General features: G+C 46.8%; 1 protein-coding gene across 1 annotated transcript in view; it reads right to left on the reverse strand.

Annotated features, from left to right (window-relative positions):
* Positions 1-7551, reverse strand: part of GLCCI1 (glucocorticoid induced 1) — a 175662-nt gene extending 168111 nt beyond the window's left edge. The window contains exon 1 of the mRNA XM_082258801.1: positions 7137-7551. Within this exon, the coding sequence (XP_082114927.1) occupies positions 7137-7419 (283 nt within the window). The 5' untranslated portion in view covers positions 7420-7551. The remainder of the gene's footprint in view (positions 1-7136) is intronic.
* Between the last annotated feature and the right edge of the window lie 10792 nt (positions 7552-18343).

An 18343-nucleotide genomic window follows, 5' to 3' on the forward strand; every position in this document is an offset into this window, starting at 1 on the left:
TGAGCCACTGATGATGTAGCCAGTGCCTCCAGATGCCTCCTGGGAAGGTTACATCACCAGTGCCTTCATTGGAGATCTAGCCAGAAACCACAAAATCTCATGAGACCCAAAGCAAAAAAAAAGTCACTTTTTCACAGATGACAAACCAGCAGGCAGCAAGTCCTGGCTTTTCGGATGTGCAAGATCTGGTGTTACATCACCAGTGGGTCAGCCTGGGGAATGAGGACACCAGCCACTGATTACACGTATCTACTAGTCACAATGGTGTCACAAGTTTCTATAAGGAGATGAGGAGCATTAGTACGTGGGAAAGCACCAAATTATTCCTATATGTATTTTTTGGGCTTAAAGTAGAACTATAGGCAAAACTTTTTTTCCATTTTGAATAGAGTAAGGGAGGGTTATAACCTGTCAGATTGTGTTTCCCCATCCGTATCCCATTGGAGAGATTTCACTTCACTTCCTGTCCCATAACCCAACAGGAAGTGAGACGAAACCCCTGTAAATTAAGGAAATTCCTTGGGGACCCTCAGCTCCCCAGAACTAGTGTCCCCATTGGAAGATTCCCCCTCTATTACTTTTCTGGGGAAGAATTCTTTTTTTTTTTACTTTTACTCATGATAATGGTAAACGGGGCGAATAGAGAAGGTGAATATCCTTAACGGTGGCACAGATAGCAATATAAAGTGACAGGGGTTCTAATCCCTCTCCCCTCCACCCAAAACTAAAAAACAAGTTTTGCTATTAGATAGAGAGAATATACATTGGGCACTTTCATAGGAAATGGGGAGGGGGGGGGATTAGGTCCACTTTTAGCTGAAAGCCTATTCTGTACTACATGGCAAGTTCCAGCATTTTATCAGAGATGTGTTCTCCCCTCTGCCATGCAGTCTGTTTGAGGCAGGACAACAAATCACACAGACTACTCTAGAACTACAAGTCTCAGCGGGTCATGGCTTTCATTTGGTCTGGAGACCTAGAAGAATACCTGGCATGCCGTCGGCTGCCTTTACCCGACCTCACAGAAGGTAGCAATAAAGACTGTCAGTAGTCAGAACAGTGGGATGTCTAATAAAGTTTGGAATTTCAGCCTCAGTTCACACTGCTGCAATCCCATGGTCATGCATCTTTCAGAGCGACTTGCTTGCATGTTTCATGCAACATTAGAGTCCATGGGAAGACACCTAAAAGCAGTGCAGGAACCTTTTTAAAGTTGCTGTGACTTGAGGTGCATCGACTGGAACGGTCACTACTGAAATGAATGCGTTTTCACTTGTCATGTCACTCTGCTTCACAAGTCGCCCCAGTGTAACCTGGGGCTTACAACTACAAGTCAGATATGAGAAAATAACCTAGAGATGTGTGGCTGCACCTTGCACACCTCTGTCCCTGCACTGTCCAATACAGACCCCAGCAAGCTAGGATTTCAGCCACAGAGCTTTTTATCACTGCCATAATGAACTACAAGTCACAGCATGTGTAGGACAGATTCTGCAGCCAAAACTTCCACCCATCTGTCCTCCCAACATACTGCAGGTATTGTCTCCCACCATTCAGAATTACATGCCCCAACATGCCATAGGATGTAAACAAACTAAAGATCTGCTCATAGATTTCAAGCTAACGTTATCGAGTGTGCCAGAATTCAGCCTGGATATATGGGGGGGGGGGGGGGTAACTGTATTTTGCACCCTTTATCTTTCATGTGGAACAAGACCCAGATTAGCATGAATTTCATACAACTTGCACCCCTGCAGATCCACCATAATTAACCCCTGCTTCTGCCATGCCAGAGACTGTCCTTGGTATAAAGACTGAAGAGAAAGCCAGCAGATAGGGGGCAATGCCTTTCTCCACCACCATGCTGTCGGTTAATACAGCCTTAACATCTGCTCACAGCTACTCACAGCTAGCAGCTAGCAGCTAGGCCCACATGATCATCCAGTGTCCCAGCCTGGAGATCTGGACTCACATTCTGCACCCCTCTACCCTCCATGCTGCAAATGCATACAACTTGTATGTCACATCTTGCACCCCCATGATGAACCATAAAGTCTTAGCATGCCTTGTATTCACTGTGCACGCTCCCCTTTCCCACCTATGTGCTGAACTACATGTCCCAGCATGTCAGAGACTGCAGTCAATTTGCACCCATGTATCCTCCTCCATGCCAAACTTCATATTCCAGCACAAAACTAGCCCCACCCTTCTCCCCTGCCACGAGGGGCCATAAGTCCCAGCATGCCATGAACTGCATCACATCCCGAATTTATAAGGATTCAAATGATGAACTACTAGTCCCACCATGCCAAAGACCGCATTCTGTGTAGACTCTGCACTCCCCCCATCTAAACTACAAGTCCCAGCACTATACAACCCAGTGATCTGTGGTCACATCTTGCACCCCTCTATCCCCCATCATGAATCACCAAAGATCCCAGACTACACTGCAGGACATGCACCCATCTACCTACCTCTATGTCTAAGCATACGGTACAACTTATAAATTGGAGGAGACAAACTGCACCTTACAGCCCCACCAGGATGGACTACTGGATCCAGCATGCAAAAGTGCATTCATTGTAGAACATCCACTCTTCTGTGCTCAAAGCTGAACTACATGTCCCAGCATACCATGAACCCTGCCACCACCTAAAGATCTGAGGTCACATCTTGCACCCCCATGATGAACCAGAAGCCTTAGCATGCCTTGCAATCACTGAGGAGAATGCTCTCCTCTTCCCACCTATGTGGTGAACTACATGTCCCTGCATGCCATGACTTAGACAGCTGGGATCACAAATTTACTAAAACTAGCGCACACAGAATCTAAGACAGCTGTAAATTAACCAATCAGCTTCCAGGTTGTATTGCCAATGCTGAATAAAAAAAAAAAACTGAATTTAGAAGCAGATTGGCTCCCATGCACAGCTCCACCATTTTCTGTGTGCTAGTTTTAGAAGCCCCCCCCCCCCCATTATGTACTTCTAGTCCCAGCATGCCAGAGACTTCAGTGTAAAGCCCCCCCCCCCCCCTCCATGCCAAACTTCATATCCCAGCATAAAACTCAGCCTCACCCTTCTGCCCTGCCATGAGGAACCACAAGTCTCAACATGCCAAAAACTGCATTCAGTTCAGAACTTCTATCTTCCACTACATGTCCCTGCATACTGCCCTGCGATCTATGGTTACATCTTACACCCCAAGCCCCTTACCATTTTTATTTATTTATTTCAGGTACTTATATAGCGCTATCAATTTACGCAGCGCTTTACATATACATTCACACCAGTCATGAGGAACAACAAGTCCCAGCAAGCCATACATTGCTTACAGCCAGAGATTTGAGGTCAGACCTTCAGCTCCACCATTAGGGATCACAAATCCCAGCATGCCAGAGACTGCCTGTATTTTACAGCTTGCACAAACTATAGGTCCCAGCGTGGGTTTATTATACAGCCAGCTGCGCCGCCCCCCCCCCCCCCCAAAAAAAAGGTGAACTAAAACTCCCAGGCTACACATGTGGGGTCAAACTTTCCAAGCTTCACATTAAGCCACATATCCCAGAATGCCCCCCAATGATCTATGGGGGGGGGGGGGGGTGTCACTTTTCACCCCTCTATCCCCAAACATGATCAAGCACAAGTCCCAGCATGCCAGAGTCTGGCTTCATTGTACAGACCCCCTCCCCCCGCTGAAATAAAAGTCCCAGAATACAATCTTCATATGTGGAGTCACATTTTGCACTCACCATGCTGAGCTCCACATCCCAGCATGCACTGCTCTGCACTCATTGTAGACACAGGAGCCCCCACTATGATGAACTAGAAGCCCCTGTATGAAGTAGATTGCACTCATTGAAACCCCCCCCCCATCCGTCTATGTTGAAACAGGGCATGTCATATTGCACCCTCTGACCCTCCACTATGATATACCAGAAGTCCCAGCATATCACATTTGCTGTAGACTCTGACCCCCCCCCCCCCCAGATCTCACCATTGTGAACCACAAGTTACAGCAGGTCCTACACTGCATCCCCTCTGCCCCCACTATGATGACCCCCCAGGCCATATATTGCACCCACTGAGGACTTGGCACCTCCAAGATAATAAACACCCAAATCCCGCATGGCATAGATTACTTCTAGCAGGCCACAAGCATGCTGTGGATTACACTTCTTGTAGCCCTTGTACCCCCCAATAAGGCAAAACACAAGTCCCAGCATACTATGCATTGCACCCACTGAAGGCGCTGCACAAACTGCCCCCCCACCATGGTGAACCACATATCTCAGAATGCCTTAGATTGCACCACGCCTGGCATGCTATACATCACTCTGCAGAGCACCCCACTGATCCCACCATGCCATATATTGCACGTATTGTAAACTTACACCCCCATTTGTTACACCTAAAGTCCCAGCATGCCATTATATCACCCACTGAAGTCCGTGCACCCCTGACCCTCACTGTGATGAGCCACAAGGCCCAGCATGCCACTGATTGGGCTAACTAAGCCTATGGATCCCCCATATGGCAAAACACAAGTCCCAGCATGCCATATATTGCACCCCTTCGAAAGCTCTGCACACCCTGCCCCCCACCATGGTGAACCACATATCTCAGAATGCCTTAGATTGCACTCATTGGGGGACTGCCCTTCCCCCCACGACCTGAATTTCGCTCACTGTAATATTTGCATGTTTCCTGATATGTTGAACCCCAAGTCCCAGCATGCCATGGATGGTAACCCATAGACCTTGCCAGATCCCCACCCTTCATGTGGTGAATCACAAGTTCCAGAATGCCATATGCTGCACTCATTGTAGGCTTTGCACCCCCCTATAAGATACAAGCCGCCTACAATGTCATGTATTGCACTTACTTTAGACGATGAACCCCCCTGACCCCCACAAACCCCAGCAGGCCATATATTGCACCCAGTGTAGACTACAAAGCACCCCTGACCTCAGTATGGTGAACCACAAGTCCTGGATTACACTCCTTGTAGACTTCGAACCCCAATATGGCAAACCACACGTCCCAGCATGAGATAATATATATTATATTACACCCACTGAAGGATCTGCACACCCTGCCCCTCACCATGGTGAACCATTGGATCCCCCATGGTGTGGGCAGGACTCAGACTCTGCACCCTCAACCATGATGAACCACAAGTACCAGAATGCCATGGATTGCATTCATTGGGGACTCTGCACCTCCTTCCCTCCCCCCCCCATAATGAACCACAAGTCCCAACATGTCCTGGATTTCACTTATTGCAACCTTTACACCTCACTGACCCCCAATAATATAAACTATAAGTCCCAGCATGCCATGGATAGTACTCATTGTAGACCAGATCCAACCCCTAATGTGGTGAACCACAAGTCCCAGAATTCCATACATTGAACTCATTGTACCCTTTAACCCCCCCCCCCCTGACCACCCCAAAAATATAATCTACAAGTCCCAGCATGCCATGGTCAGTACTCATTGTAGACCTGGCACCCCTGTGACCCCCCACTATGTGAACCCCAAGTCCCAGCATGGATGGATGCCATGGACAGTACTTATTATAGACATTGCCAGACCCTCGTGTGATGAACCACAAGTCCCAGAAGGCCATTTCCTGCACTCATTGTAGACTTTGTACCCCCTGACCCTCACTGATTTCAACTACAAACCCCAGGAGGTCATAGATTTTCCCCCATTATACACCTTGTATCACCCCTGACCCTCAATACAGAGAACCACAAGTCCCAGAATGCCATATATTGCACCTAAGACTCTGCCCTCCCTGCCCATGGTGAACCACAAGTCCCAGCCTGGATGGATGCCATGGACAGTACTTATTGTAGACAATGCCAGACCCTCATGTGGTGAACCACAAGTCCCAGAAGGCCATTGCCTGCACTCATTGTAGACTTCACACCCCCCCCCCCATCCCCACTAATTTCAATTACAAGTCCCAGCAGGCCATAGATTGTCCCCCATTATACACCTTCCATCACCCCTGACCCTCAATATGAAGAACCACAAGTCCCAGAATGCCATATATTGCACCTACTTAAGACTCTGCACCCCCCCATAGTGAACCACAAGTCCCAGCATGCCATGGCTGCACTCCCTGCCTCCTACCATGGTGAACCACAAGTCCCAGCATGCCATGGGCTGCACTCCCTGCCCCCCACCATGGTGAACCACAAGTCCCAGCATGCCATGGGATGCACTCCCTCCCCCCCCCATGGTAAACCACAAGTCCCAGCATGCCATGGGCTGCACTCCCTGCCCCCACCATGGTGAACCACAAGTCCCAGCATGCCATGGGCAGCACTCCCTGCCCCCAACCATGGTGAACCACAAGTCCCAGCATGCCATGGCTGCACTCCCTGCCCCCCACCATGAACCACAAGTCCCAGCATGCCATGGGATGCACTCCCCCCCCCTATGGTAAACCACAAGTCCCAGCATGCCATGGGATGCACTCCCCCCCCCATGGTAAACCACAAGTCCCAGCATGCCATGGGCTGCACTCCCTGCCCCCCACCATAGTGAACCACAAGTCCCAGCATGCCATGGGCTGCACTTCCTTCCCCTCCACCATGGTGAACCACAAGTCCCAGCATGCCATGGGCAGCACTCCCTGCCCCCAACCATGGTGAACCACAAGTCCCAGCATGCCATGGCTGCACTCCCTGCCTCCTACCATGGTGAACCACAAGTCCCAGCATGCCATGGGCTGCACTCCCTGCCCCCCACCATGAACCACAAGTCCCAGCATGCCATGGGATGCACTCCCCCCCCCCCATGGTAAACCACAAGTCCCAGCATGCCATGGGATGCACTCCCCCCCCCCCCATGGTAAACCACAAGTCCCAGCATGCCATGGGCTGCACTCCCTGCCCCCCACCATGGTGAACCACAAGTCCCAGCATGCCATAGGTTGCACTTATTGTAGACTCCCCTCCCCCCTAGGGTTGCCACCTCATCCCATTAATCCAGGCACTCATTATTACACGGGTCCTGTAACTGATTAATGGAGGTAATGAAGCCCCCTTGGTGGCTTCTATCCGATGTGTCCGGGATTATAGGGATGAGGTGGCACCCCTCCCCCTCCCCCCGGGGTCTCACCTCTGCTCCCGGGGGACACGGCGTTCCTCCTCTCCGGGGAAGTACTGCTCCTCCTCCTCCGGACTCTGGCCGCCTCGGGGCTGCTGTGGGTTGGGGGAGGGGTGGAAGGGCTGGGGGGTCCGGCCGGTTCGGTGTTGCTGGCCACGGAGGAGGCGGACGGGGAACGGCTGGCCAGGAGTTGGTAGGGCACGGTGGCACGGATGGGCTGCAGGAGGCGGGCTGAGCCCCCCGGGGTGGGAGGGGAGCCGGAGCCGCGCTTCACTCGGGGGTGAGTGGAAGACATGACGGGTGAGCTGCACTCAGGAGGAAGCCTTCTCCTCCCCCCGCGGCCGCCGGTGACGCAGCAGCTGCTCCTCCTCGGCCCCCCGAATGGCCGCCGGCGACTGTCACACAGCGGCGAGGAGGAAGGGGGCGGGGACGGCGGCGGCGTGCCGAGGCCAATGAGGAGGCGGCGGGCAGAGGTGACGCAATAGGTTCGGCCAATCGGGAGGCGAGTTCTCTCATGCAGCGCGGGAGTGGGCGGGCCCGGCGGAAGGTTGTAGTGTAGACTCGCGTAGTGACGTCACCCGCAGAGTAATCCAGGGAGAGTACTGAGCATGTGTACAACTACAAATACTACTACCCCCCATACAACTACTACTACCCCCAATATATACCCAACACTGATCATATGTACAACTACTACTACCCCCAATATATACCCAACACTGATCATATGTACTACTACTACTACTACCCCCATACAACTACTACTACCTCCAATATATACCCAACACTGATCATATGTACAACTACCCCCATACAACTACTACTACCCCCAATATATACCCAACACTGATCATATGTACAACTACTACTACCCCAATATATACCCAACACTAAGCATATGTACAACTACTACTACCCCCATACAACTACTACTACCCCCAATATATTCCCAACACTGATCATATGTACAACTACTACTACCCCTATACAACTACTACTACCCCAATATATACCCAACACTGATCATATTTGCAACTACTACTACCCCCATACAACTACTACCCCCAATATATACCCAACACTGATCATATGTACAACTACTACTACCCCCATATAACTACTACTACCCCCAATATGTACCCAACACTGATCATATGTGCAACTACTACTACCCCAATATATACCCAACACTGAGCATATGTACAACTACTACTACCCCCATACAACTACTACTACCCCCCAATATGCACCCAACACTGATCATATGTGCAACTACAAATACTACTACCCCCATACAACTACTACTACCCCTGAAATGTAACCAACACTGATCATGTGTACAACTACTACTACCCCCATACAATTACTACTACCCCCAATATATACCCAACACTGATCATGTGTACAACTACTACTACCCCTATACAACTACTACTATCCCCAATATATACCCAACACTGATCATGGGTACAACTACTACTACCCCTATACAACTACTACTATCCCCAATATATACCCAACACTGATCATATGTACAACTACTACTACCCCTATACAACTACTACTACCCCCAATAAATACCCAACACTGAGCATGTGTACTACTACCCCCATACAAATACTACTACCCCCAATATATACCCAACACTGATCATATGTACAACTACTATTACCAGAGATGTATAGTAACGAAGTAGAACTACTTAAGTACTGTACTTAGGTACCGAAATGCGGTATCTGTACTTTCCTAGAGTAGAATTTTTTTCTCCTACTTCTACTTTTACTTCACTACATTTTTTCGATGATTTCGATACTTCTACTCAAGTATTTTTTTTTTTGTGCTGCATAGTTACTCGTTACTTTTAAAAAAATTACCACTGCCAGAACAGTAGATGGCAGGTTGCATAAAGCTCAAAAAAATGTGTATAATGTCATTTGTAAATCAGCGCATACGAAAATAAAGGCTGTGTATAATAAAAGCTGCTATACCAAATCTTTCCAATAAAAACAAAATATGAAACAAACAAATAAATGGTGCTACAGCGCTTAAAGTGCATCAAGAAACTACTAACAAACATAGGTTAATCATTTGAATAAATCATTTGAAATAATAAAAAACAATATGATGTTCAAACTTTTGACTTCTTTCTTTAATAACTACATAACACAGTACTTGTACTTCTACTTTCAGTACTTGAGTAGAAATTTTTTTTCAAAACTACTGGTACTTTTTACTTTTAGTACTTAAGTAGCAAATTTTTTGAAAAAACTACTTGCAATACTTAATTAAAAAAAATGTTGAATACTTTAGTACTTCTACTTAAGTAACTTTTTCTGCAAGCACTTCCACTTCTACTCAAGTCACTTTTTGATCGAGCACTTGTACTTTTACTCAAGTAGAAATTTCGAGTACTTTATACAAGTCTGACTATTACCCCCAATAAATACTCAACACTGAGCATGTGTACAACTACTACTACCCCCAATATGTGTACACCTACTACTACCACATATTACTACTACTAGCCCCACTATATACCCAGCACTGAGCATGTGTACAACTACAAATACTACTACCCCCAATATGTGTACACCTACTACTACCTCCATATTACTACTACCAATATACACCCAGCACTGAGCATGTGTATAGTACAACTACAAATACTACTACCCTCTAATACAGTATTTCACAAAGTGAGTACACCCCTCACATTTATTATATCTTTTCATGTGACAACACTGAAGAAATGACGCTTTGCTACAATGTAAAGTAGTGAGTGTACAGCTTGTATAACAGTGTAAATTTACTGCCCCCTCAAAATAACTCAACACAAAGCCATTAATGTCTAAACCGCTGGCAACTAAAGTGAGTACACCCCTAAGTGAAAATGTCCAAATTGGGCCCAATTAGCTATTTTCCCTCCCTGGTGTCATGTGACTCATTAGTGTTACAAGGTCTCAGGTGTGAATGGGGAGCAGGTGTGTTAAATTTGGTGTTATCGCTCTCACTCTCTCATACTGGTCACTGGAAGTTCCACATGGCACCTCATGGCAAAGAACTAGGAGGATCTAAAAAAAAAAGAATTGTTGCTCTACATAAAGATACCCTAGGCTATATGAAGATTGCCAAGACCCTGAAACTGAGCTGCAGCAAAGTGACCAAGACCATACAGCGGTTTAACAGGACAGGTTCCACTCAGAACAGGCCTTGCCATTGTCGACCAAAGAAGTTGAGTGCACATGCTCAGCGTCATATTCAGAGGTTATCTTTGGGAAATAGACGTATGAGTGCTTCCAGCATTGCTGCAGAGGTTGAAGGGGTGGATCAAATTGGTCTGCATTGCTGTCATCCCAGAAGGAAGCCTCTTCTAAAGATGATGCACAAGAAAGCCTGCAAACTTTTCTTTGCTGTAGACAAGCAGACTAAGGACAAGGATTACTGGAACCATGTCCTGTGGTCTGATGAGACCAAGATAAACGTATTTGATTCAGATGGTGTCAAGCGTGTGTGGCAGCAACAAGGTGAGGAGTACAAAGACAAGTGTGTCTTGCCTACAGTAAGCATGGTGGTGAGAGTGTCATGGTCTGGGGCTGCATGAGTGCTGCCGGCACTGGGGAGCTACAGTTCATTGAGGGAACCATGAATGCCAACATGTACTGTGACATAGTGAGCAGAGCATGATCCCCTTCCTTCTGGGGCCGGGCCGTAGGGCAGTATTCCAACATGATAAGGACCACAAACACACCTCCAAGACGACCACTGCCTTGCTAAAGAAGCTGAGGGTAAAGGTGATGGACTGGCCAAGCATGTCTCCAGACCTAAACCCTATTGAGCATCTGTGGGGCATCCTCAAACGGAAGGTGGAGGAGCGCAAGGTCTCTAACATCCACCAGCTCTGTGATGTTGTCATGGAGCAGTGGAAGAGGACTCCAGTGGTGACCTGTGAAGCTCTGGTGAACTCCATGCCCAGGAGGGTTAAGGCAGTGCTGGAAAATAATGGTGGCCACACAAAATATTGACACTTTGGGCCCAATTTGGACATTTTCACTTAGGGGTGTACTCACTTTTGTTGCCAGTGGTTTAGACATTAATGGCTGTGTGTTGAGTTATTTTGAGGGGACAGCAAATTTACACTGTTATACAAGCTGTACACTCACTGCTTTACATTGTAGCAAAGTGTCATTTTTTCAGTGTTGTCACATGAAGAGGTATAATAAAATATTTACAAAAATGTGAGGGGGTGTAGGTGGGGTCCCCCAGGCATTTGGTAAGATGGCCCTGAAAGGAGGGTCGCACACCACTGGTATCATCCACAAGAAACTTAACTGGAGACTGCTCAGAGAGAACATGGTTCTGCCACGGTGTTCTGTCTGAAGTCTCAAATAACTTTTCTTGTGGATGATGCCAGTGGTGTGCGACCCTCCTTTTCAACTGGCCTAAAATCGTAGTATTCTCGTAATACTTATTAGCAGATGTCCAGAGCACCCCCCCCCCCCCACATCAAATGTTAAGAGTCCCCCACCCTCCCTTACATCACAGTGCACCCCTTTACCTTGTGCTGCTGGGAAGAAGCTGGGGGGCAAAGCTGCAGGGGAGGTGCGAGGGCCACATGAAATTAACTGGAGGGCCACATTCGGCCCCCGGGCCTTGTGTTTGACACATGTTGCATTGGCAGTCCAACATCCAGTATTTCCTATGGGCATAGTTCACACCAAAGCACTGCATTGAAAGAAAGTTCAAACGCATGCAAATTAGGGATCGACCGATTATTGGCAAAGCCGATTATCCTAGGGCCAATGTCAACTTTTCCCGATATATCGGTATCGGCCCCGGAACTGGCTGATATTGCCGATATTTTCGTGACGTCATTCTGCCTTCTTAGGCCGTCTCCCTCGCCTTGAACAGCCTCGTCTGTAGTCAGGACTAGTCTCGCGGGAGTGTATCACAGCCATACACCCACCCACAGCAGCCTGGTGCCAGCCAGCCACCCACATCCACAGGCCCTGTGCCAGCCAGCCACAGGCACTGTATCAGCGAGCCAGCCAGCCAGCCACCCACAGGCCCTGTACCAGCCAGCCACCCACAGGCCCTGTACCAGCCAGTCACAGGCACTGTACCAGCCAACCAGCCACCCACCCACCACAGGGTGCTAGCCAGCCAGCTACCCACCACAGGGTGCCAGACAGCCAGTCACCCACCACAGGGTGCCAGCCAGCCACCCACCACAGGGTGCCAGACAGCCAGCCACCCCCCACAGGGTGCCAGACAGCCAGCAAACCACCACAGGGTGCCAGCCAGCCAGCCAGCCATCCACCACAGGGTGCCAGCCAGCCATCCACCACAGGGTGCCAGACAGCCAGCCATCCACCACAGGGTGCCAGCCAGCTACCCACCACAGGGTGCCAGACAGCCAGTCACCCACCACAGGGTGCCAGACAGCCAGCAAACCACCACAGGGTGCCAGCCAGCCAGCCATCCACCACAGGGTGCCAGCCAGCCATCCACCACAGGGTGCCAGCAAGCCAGCCATCCACCACAGGGTGCCAGCCAGCCATCCACCACAGGGTGCCAGACAGCCAGCCATCCACCACAGGGTGCCAGCCAGCTACCCACCACAGGGTGCCAGACAGCCAGTCACCCACCACAGGGTGCCAGACAGCCAGCCAACCACCACAGGGTGCCAGCCAGCCAGCCATCCACCACAGGGTGCCAGACAGCCAGCCAGCCACCACAGGGTGCCAGCAAGCCAGCCATTAAACATTAAAGCAGTAGTATACTCCGCTATTTGACTTTAACCTACAGGTAAGCCTATAATAAGGCCTATAATAAGGCTTATCTGTAGGTACAATTAATATCTCTTAACCCTGCACAGTTTAGGAGATATTCAACCTGCATGAAGCCGCTGATGTCAGCGGCGCATGCGCTCTGAACGATCCGGCGGACCTTCAGAGCTCCTTGCCGGAAAGTGAAACTCCCACACATACAGAGCGCCGGAGCCACCGAACCAGGATGAGACGCCGAGGGAGCATGTCAGCACCCTCAGCGTTGTCCAGACGACCGTATCGGGGCTTCCTTCAAAGGTAAGTATTTCATAATGAGCTAGTATGCAAAGCATACTAGCACATTATGCCTTTGTCCTGCAGGGTTTGTTTTTTGTTTTTCATGAGTATACAACCGCTTTAACCACGTAAGCCCCGGAGGATTTGGCTGCTCAAAGACCAGGGCCTATTTTGCGATTCGGCACTGCGTGAATTTAATGGACAATTGCGCAGTCGTGCGACGCTGTACCCAAATTAAATTGACGTCCTTTTTTTCCCACAAACAGAGCTTTCTTTTGGTGGTATTTGATCACCAGTGCTATTTTTACTTTTTGCGCTATTAACAAAAAAAGAGCGACAATTTTGAAAAAATAACAATATTTTTCACATTTTTTTATATGAAATTCCCCCCCCCCCCCCTAAAAAATGTAAAAATCAAAATGTTTTAACATTTTAGGCCAATTTGTTTTCTGCTACATTTTTTTGGTGAAAAAAATCGCAATAAGCGTATTTTGATTGGTTTCGCAAAAGTTATTGCGTTTACTAACTACGGGAAAGATTTATGTCATTTTTATTGTTTTTTTTTTAACTAGTAATGGCGGCGATCTGCGATTTTTTTGCGGGACTGCGACTTTACGGCGGACAGATCAGACCCTTGACTGACATTTTTGACACTTTTGGGGGGACCAGTGACATTACTACAGTAATCAGTGCTATAAATATGGACTGTTACTGTAATAATGACACTGGCAGGGAAGGGGTTAACTTTATTAGAGATCCAGGGGATAAGTGTGTCCCTAGGGGCGTGATTCTAACTGTGGGGGGGGGCGTGGCTTTTGATGTAACCACAGAGACATACGATCCTACATAGCAGGATCGTATGATCTCTACAGTTACAGTGCCTTGCGAAAGTATTCGGCCCCCTTGATCTTTGCGACCTTTTGCCACATTTCAGGCTTCAAACATAAAGATATAAAACTGTAATTTTTTGTGAAGAATCAACAACAAGTGGGACACAATCATGAAGTGGAACGAAATTTATTGGATATTTCAAACTTTGTTAACAAATAAAGAACTGAAAAATTGGGCGTGCAAAATGATTCAGCCCCCTTAAGTTAATACTTTGTAGCGCCACCTTTTGCTGCGATTACAGCTGTAAGTCGCTTGGGGTATGTCTCTATCAGTTTTGCACATCGAGAGACTGAAATTTTTGCCCATTCCTCCTTGCACAGCAGCTCGAGCTCAGTGAGGTTGGATGGAGAGCATTTGTGAACAGCAGTTTTCAGTTCTTTCCACAGATTCTCGATTGGATTCAGGTCTGGACTTTGACTTGGCCATTCTAACACCTGGATATGTTTATTTGTGAACCATTCCATTGTAGATTTTGCTTTATGTTTTGGATCATTGTCTTGTTGGAAGACAAATCTCCGTCCCAGTCTCAGGTCATTTGCAGACTCCATCAGGTTTTCTTCCAGAATGGTCCTGTATTTGGCTCCATCCATCTTCCCATCAATTTTAACCATCTTCCCTGTCCCTGCTGAAGAAAAGCAGGCCCAAACCATGATGCTGCCACCACCATGTTTGACAGTGGGGATGGTATGTTCAGGGTGATGAGCTGTGTTGCTTTTACGCCAAAAATAAAGTTTTGCATTGTTGCCAAAAAGTTCGATTTTGGTTTCATCTGACCAGAGCCCCTCCTTCCACATGTTTGGTGTCTCCCATGTGGCTTGTGGCAAACTTTAAACGACACTTTTTATGGATATCTTTAAGAAATGGCTTTCTTCTTGCCACTCTTCCATAAAGGCCAGATTTGTGCAGTATACGACTGATTGTTGTCCTATGGACAGAGTCTCCCACCTCAGCTGTAGATCTCTGCAGTTCATCCAGAGTGATCATGGGCCTCTTGGCTGCATCTCTGATCTTTTTCTTCTCCTTGTATGATCTGAAAGTTTAGAGGGGCGGCCAGGTCTTCGTAGATTTGCAGTGGTCTGATACTCCTTCCATTTCAATATTATCGCTTGCACAGTGCTCCTTGGGATGTTTAAAGCTTGGGCAATCTTTTTGTATCCAAATCCGCCTTTAAACTTCTCCACAACAGTATCTCGGACCTGCCTGGTGTGTTCCTTGTTCTTCATGATGCTCTCTGCGCTTTAAACGCACCTCTGAGACTATCACAGTGCAGGTGCATTTATACGGAGACTTGATTACACACAGGTGGATTCTATTTATCATCATTAGTCATTTAGGTCAACATTGGATCATTCAGAGATCCTCACTGAACTTCTGGAGAGAGTTTGCTGCACTGAAAGTAATGGCCCGTACACACGATCCGAAAATCGGACGAAAATTAACGCTTGTGAAAGGATCGGACGATAATCGGATCGTTAGTACACAGCTTACGAGAGGCGATCACGACAGTTCACCCGATATTATCCGGTCGTGCAAGCATAAAAATTTTGATCGTATTATAACACATCGTACGATAATCGTATTATCAGTATGTTGTTCGTCCGAAAAAAATGGTGAGCAGTAGTCAGCGCATGAGCAGTAGACATCATTTTCCCCTCACACGCTACAGCGTGGTTACGCATACCGGAAGCTAAGAATTATCGTCCGAGAAAATTTGTATCGTGAGTAACCTCTCCCTTTAAGCGAATATTATTAAGAGCTGCTAGAATACGAAAAATAACGGATGGAACGTCGCCCGATTTTCGGATCGTGTGTACTGGGCATTAGGGGGCTGAATAATTTTGCACACCTAATTTTTCAGTTTTTTAAAATTAACATATTCAGTACCAGATTTGTGTCAAAAATTGTCTTTATTTTTCAAAACTTTAAATGTACAAAATATCGGCCAATACCGATAGATTGTGACCAAAATATCGCTATCGGCCCTGAAAAAAAACATATCGGTCTAGCCCTAATGCCAATGCACTGCAACATATCAATGTGCACATAGAAGCCTAAGAAAAGAAAGAAGAAGGAAGTGACCTCAAAGGACAAATGAGGACAGAAAAACGTATGTCAGCTGCATGTGAATGCACATAAAAAATGTGTCTCAAATGTTTGCATATGTGCAAAGGAAAAAACTTACATTAGATGTGCAGTTTTTAGTGTGAATGGGCCCTTAAGGATCCATTCACACCAGGTGTAGTAAGATGCATTTTTAACTGCATTCCAACTGCATAGACAGCCAAAAATCCAGGTTATCCTATGGGCATAGTTCTCAAGCTGCATTTTCTGCACTGCAAATGCACAGTTAAGGCCCATTCACTATAGAAACTGCATATCTACTGTGCATTTCTTCCTTGCACATATACATGCATTTGATGTGCATTTTTTTGCGCATTTACATGCAGTTGATACATGTTTTTTCTATCTGCATTTGTCCTGTGAGGTCACTTCCTTCTTATTCCTTTCCCTGGGCTTCTATGTGCACTGTGATGCGTTGCAGTGCGTTTGCGTGCATTTTTGCACAAATGCAGCATGCTCTACTTTTTTTTGACTGCCCTGCAATAATGTGAACTATGCCCATATGATTATCTTGATTTTAGCCTTTCTATGCAGTTGGAGTGCAGTCAAAAATGCATCCAACTGCATCCCACTGCATTAGGGGTGAATGGGTTCTTTCACACTGAACGCAGTGGGATGCATTTGCACGATTTTACTGCAAATTTTGCAGCAGAGCGGCTCGGCTGGGTCTGGCGACGTAGACCTACATTGCCAGATACCTCCCTCTCTCTCTGTTTAGACACAGCGGGAGTCAGGCCAGGGGAGGAGAGGCGGTGATCACCGCCTCTCTTCCCCGATCATTGGGGAAAGACTGAGGAAATCCGCCTGCTTGTGTAAACAAAGCGGGCGGATCTCCTCTGTGACAGGCAGGGACAGATCACAGGATTCAGCATAGCTGAACCTGCGATCTGTGTCTGTGTCACACAACCCCCTCCCCCTACAAACGTCAGTAAGCATGAGGCACACATTTAACCCCTTGATCACCAACAGTGTTACCCCCTTCCCTGCCAGTGTCATTATTACAGTAACAGTGCATATTTATAGCACTGATTACTGTAGTAATGTCACTGGTCCCCCCAAAAGTGTCAAAAATGTCAGTTAAGGGTCCGATCTGTCCGCCGCAATGTCGCAGTCCCGCAAAAAAAATTGCGGCCATTACTAGTAAAAAAAAAAAATAAACAAAAATGACAAATCTTTCCCGCAGTTAGTAAACGCAATAACTTTTGCGCAAACCAATCAAAATACACTTATTGTGATTTTTTTTACTATAAATATGTAGCAGAAAACAAATTGGCCTAAAATGTTAAAATAAATTTCATTTGTAAATTTTTTGGGGGGAATGTTATATATCAGAATGTGAAAAATATTGTTTTTTTTTTCAAAATTGTCGCTCTTTTTTTCAAAAATTAAAAATCGCACAGGTGATCAAATACCACCAAAAGAAAGCTCTATTTGTGGGGAAAAAAAGGACATCAATTTAATTTGGGTACAGCGCCGCACGACAGCGCAATTGTCCGTTAAACTAACGCAGTGCCGAATCGCAAAATATGGCCTGGTCATGAATGGGGTAAAATCTTTCAGTCTTAAAGCGGTTAAAAATACGCTCATTGAGAATTTTTTTGTCAAAGACATGTAGCTAAATACATTTTGGCCTAAATATATGACAAAAATTGAATATATTGGATATTTTTTAACTGTTAAAGTAGAAAATGTAAATTTTTCGCAAAATTTTCGATTTTTATTTTATTAATATCGCAAAAAATGAAAAGTGCAGAGATGATCAAATACCACCAAAAGAAAGCTCTGTTTGTGGGAAAAAAAGGACGTAAATTTTGTTTGGGTACGGCGTTGCACGACCACGCAATTGTCAGTTAAAGTCATGTAGTGGCAAGTTGAAAAAAGTGGCCTGGACGTTAAGCAGGAAAATCCTCCGGTCCTAAAATGGTTAAACTGCCCTCCAACTGTAACAGTAAAATCAAGGTAATTCTATGCACCACAAATGCAGAGAACACGCTACAAATGCACTTGAAATGCATCGCACCATGTCCCTTTAGGCACCTTTCACACTTGTGTGACTTGTCTTGCGTTTTGGGACTGCAAAGTCACATGAGAAGTCGTACTCCATGATTTCCAATGAGTACCGTTCATATCTGTAGGACTTCAAGT

This window comes from Pelophylax lessonae (genome assembly GCF_965119305.1).
Source record: "Pelophylax lessonae genome assembly, chromosome: 5".
Classification (NCBI taxonomy): domain Eukaryota; kingdom Metazoa; phylum Chordata; class Amphibia; order Anura; family Ranidae; genus Pelophylax; species Pelophylax lessonae.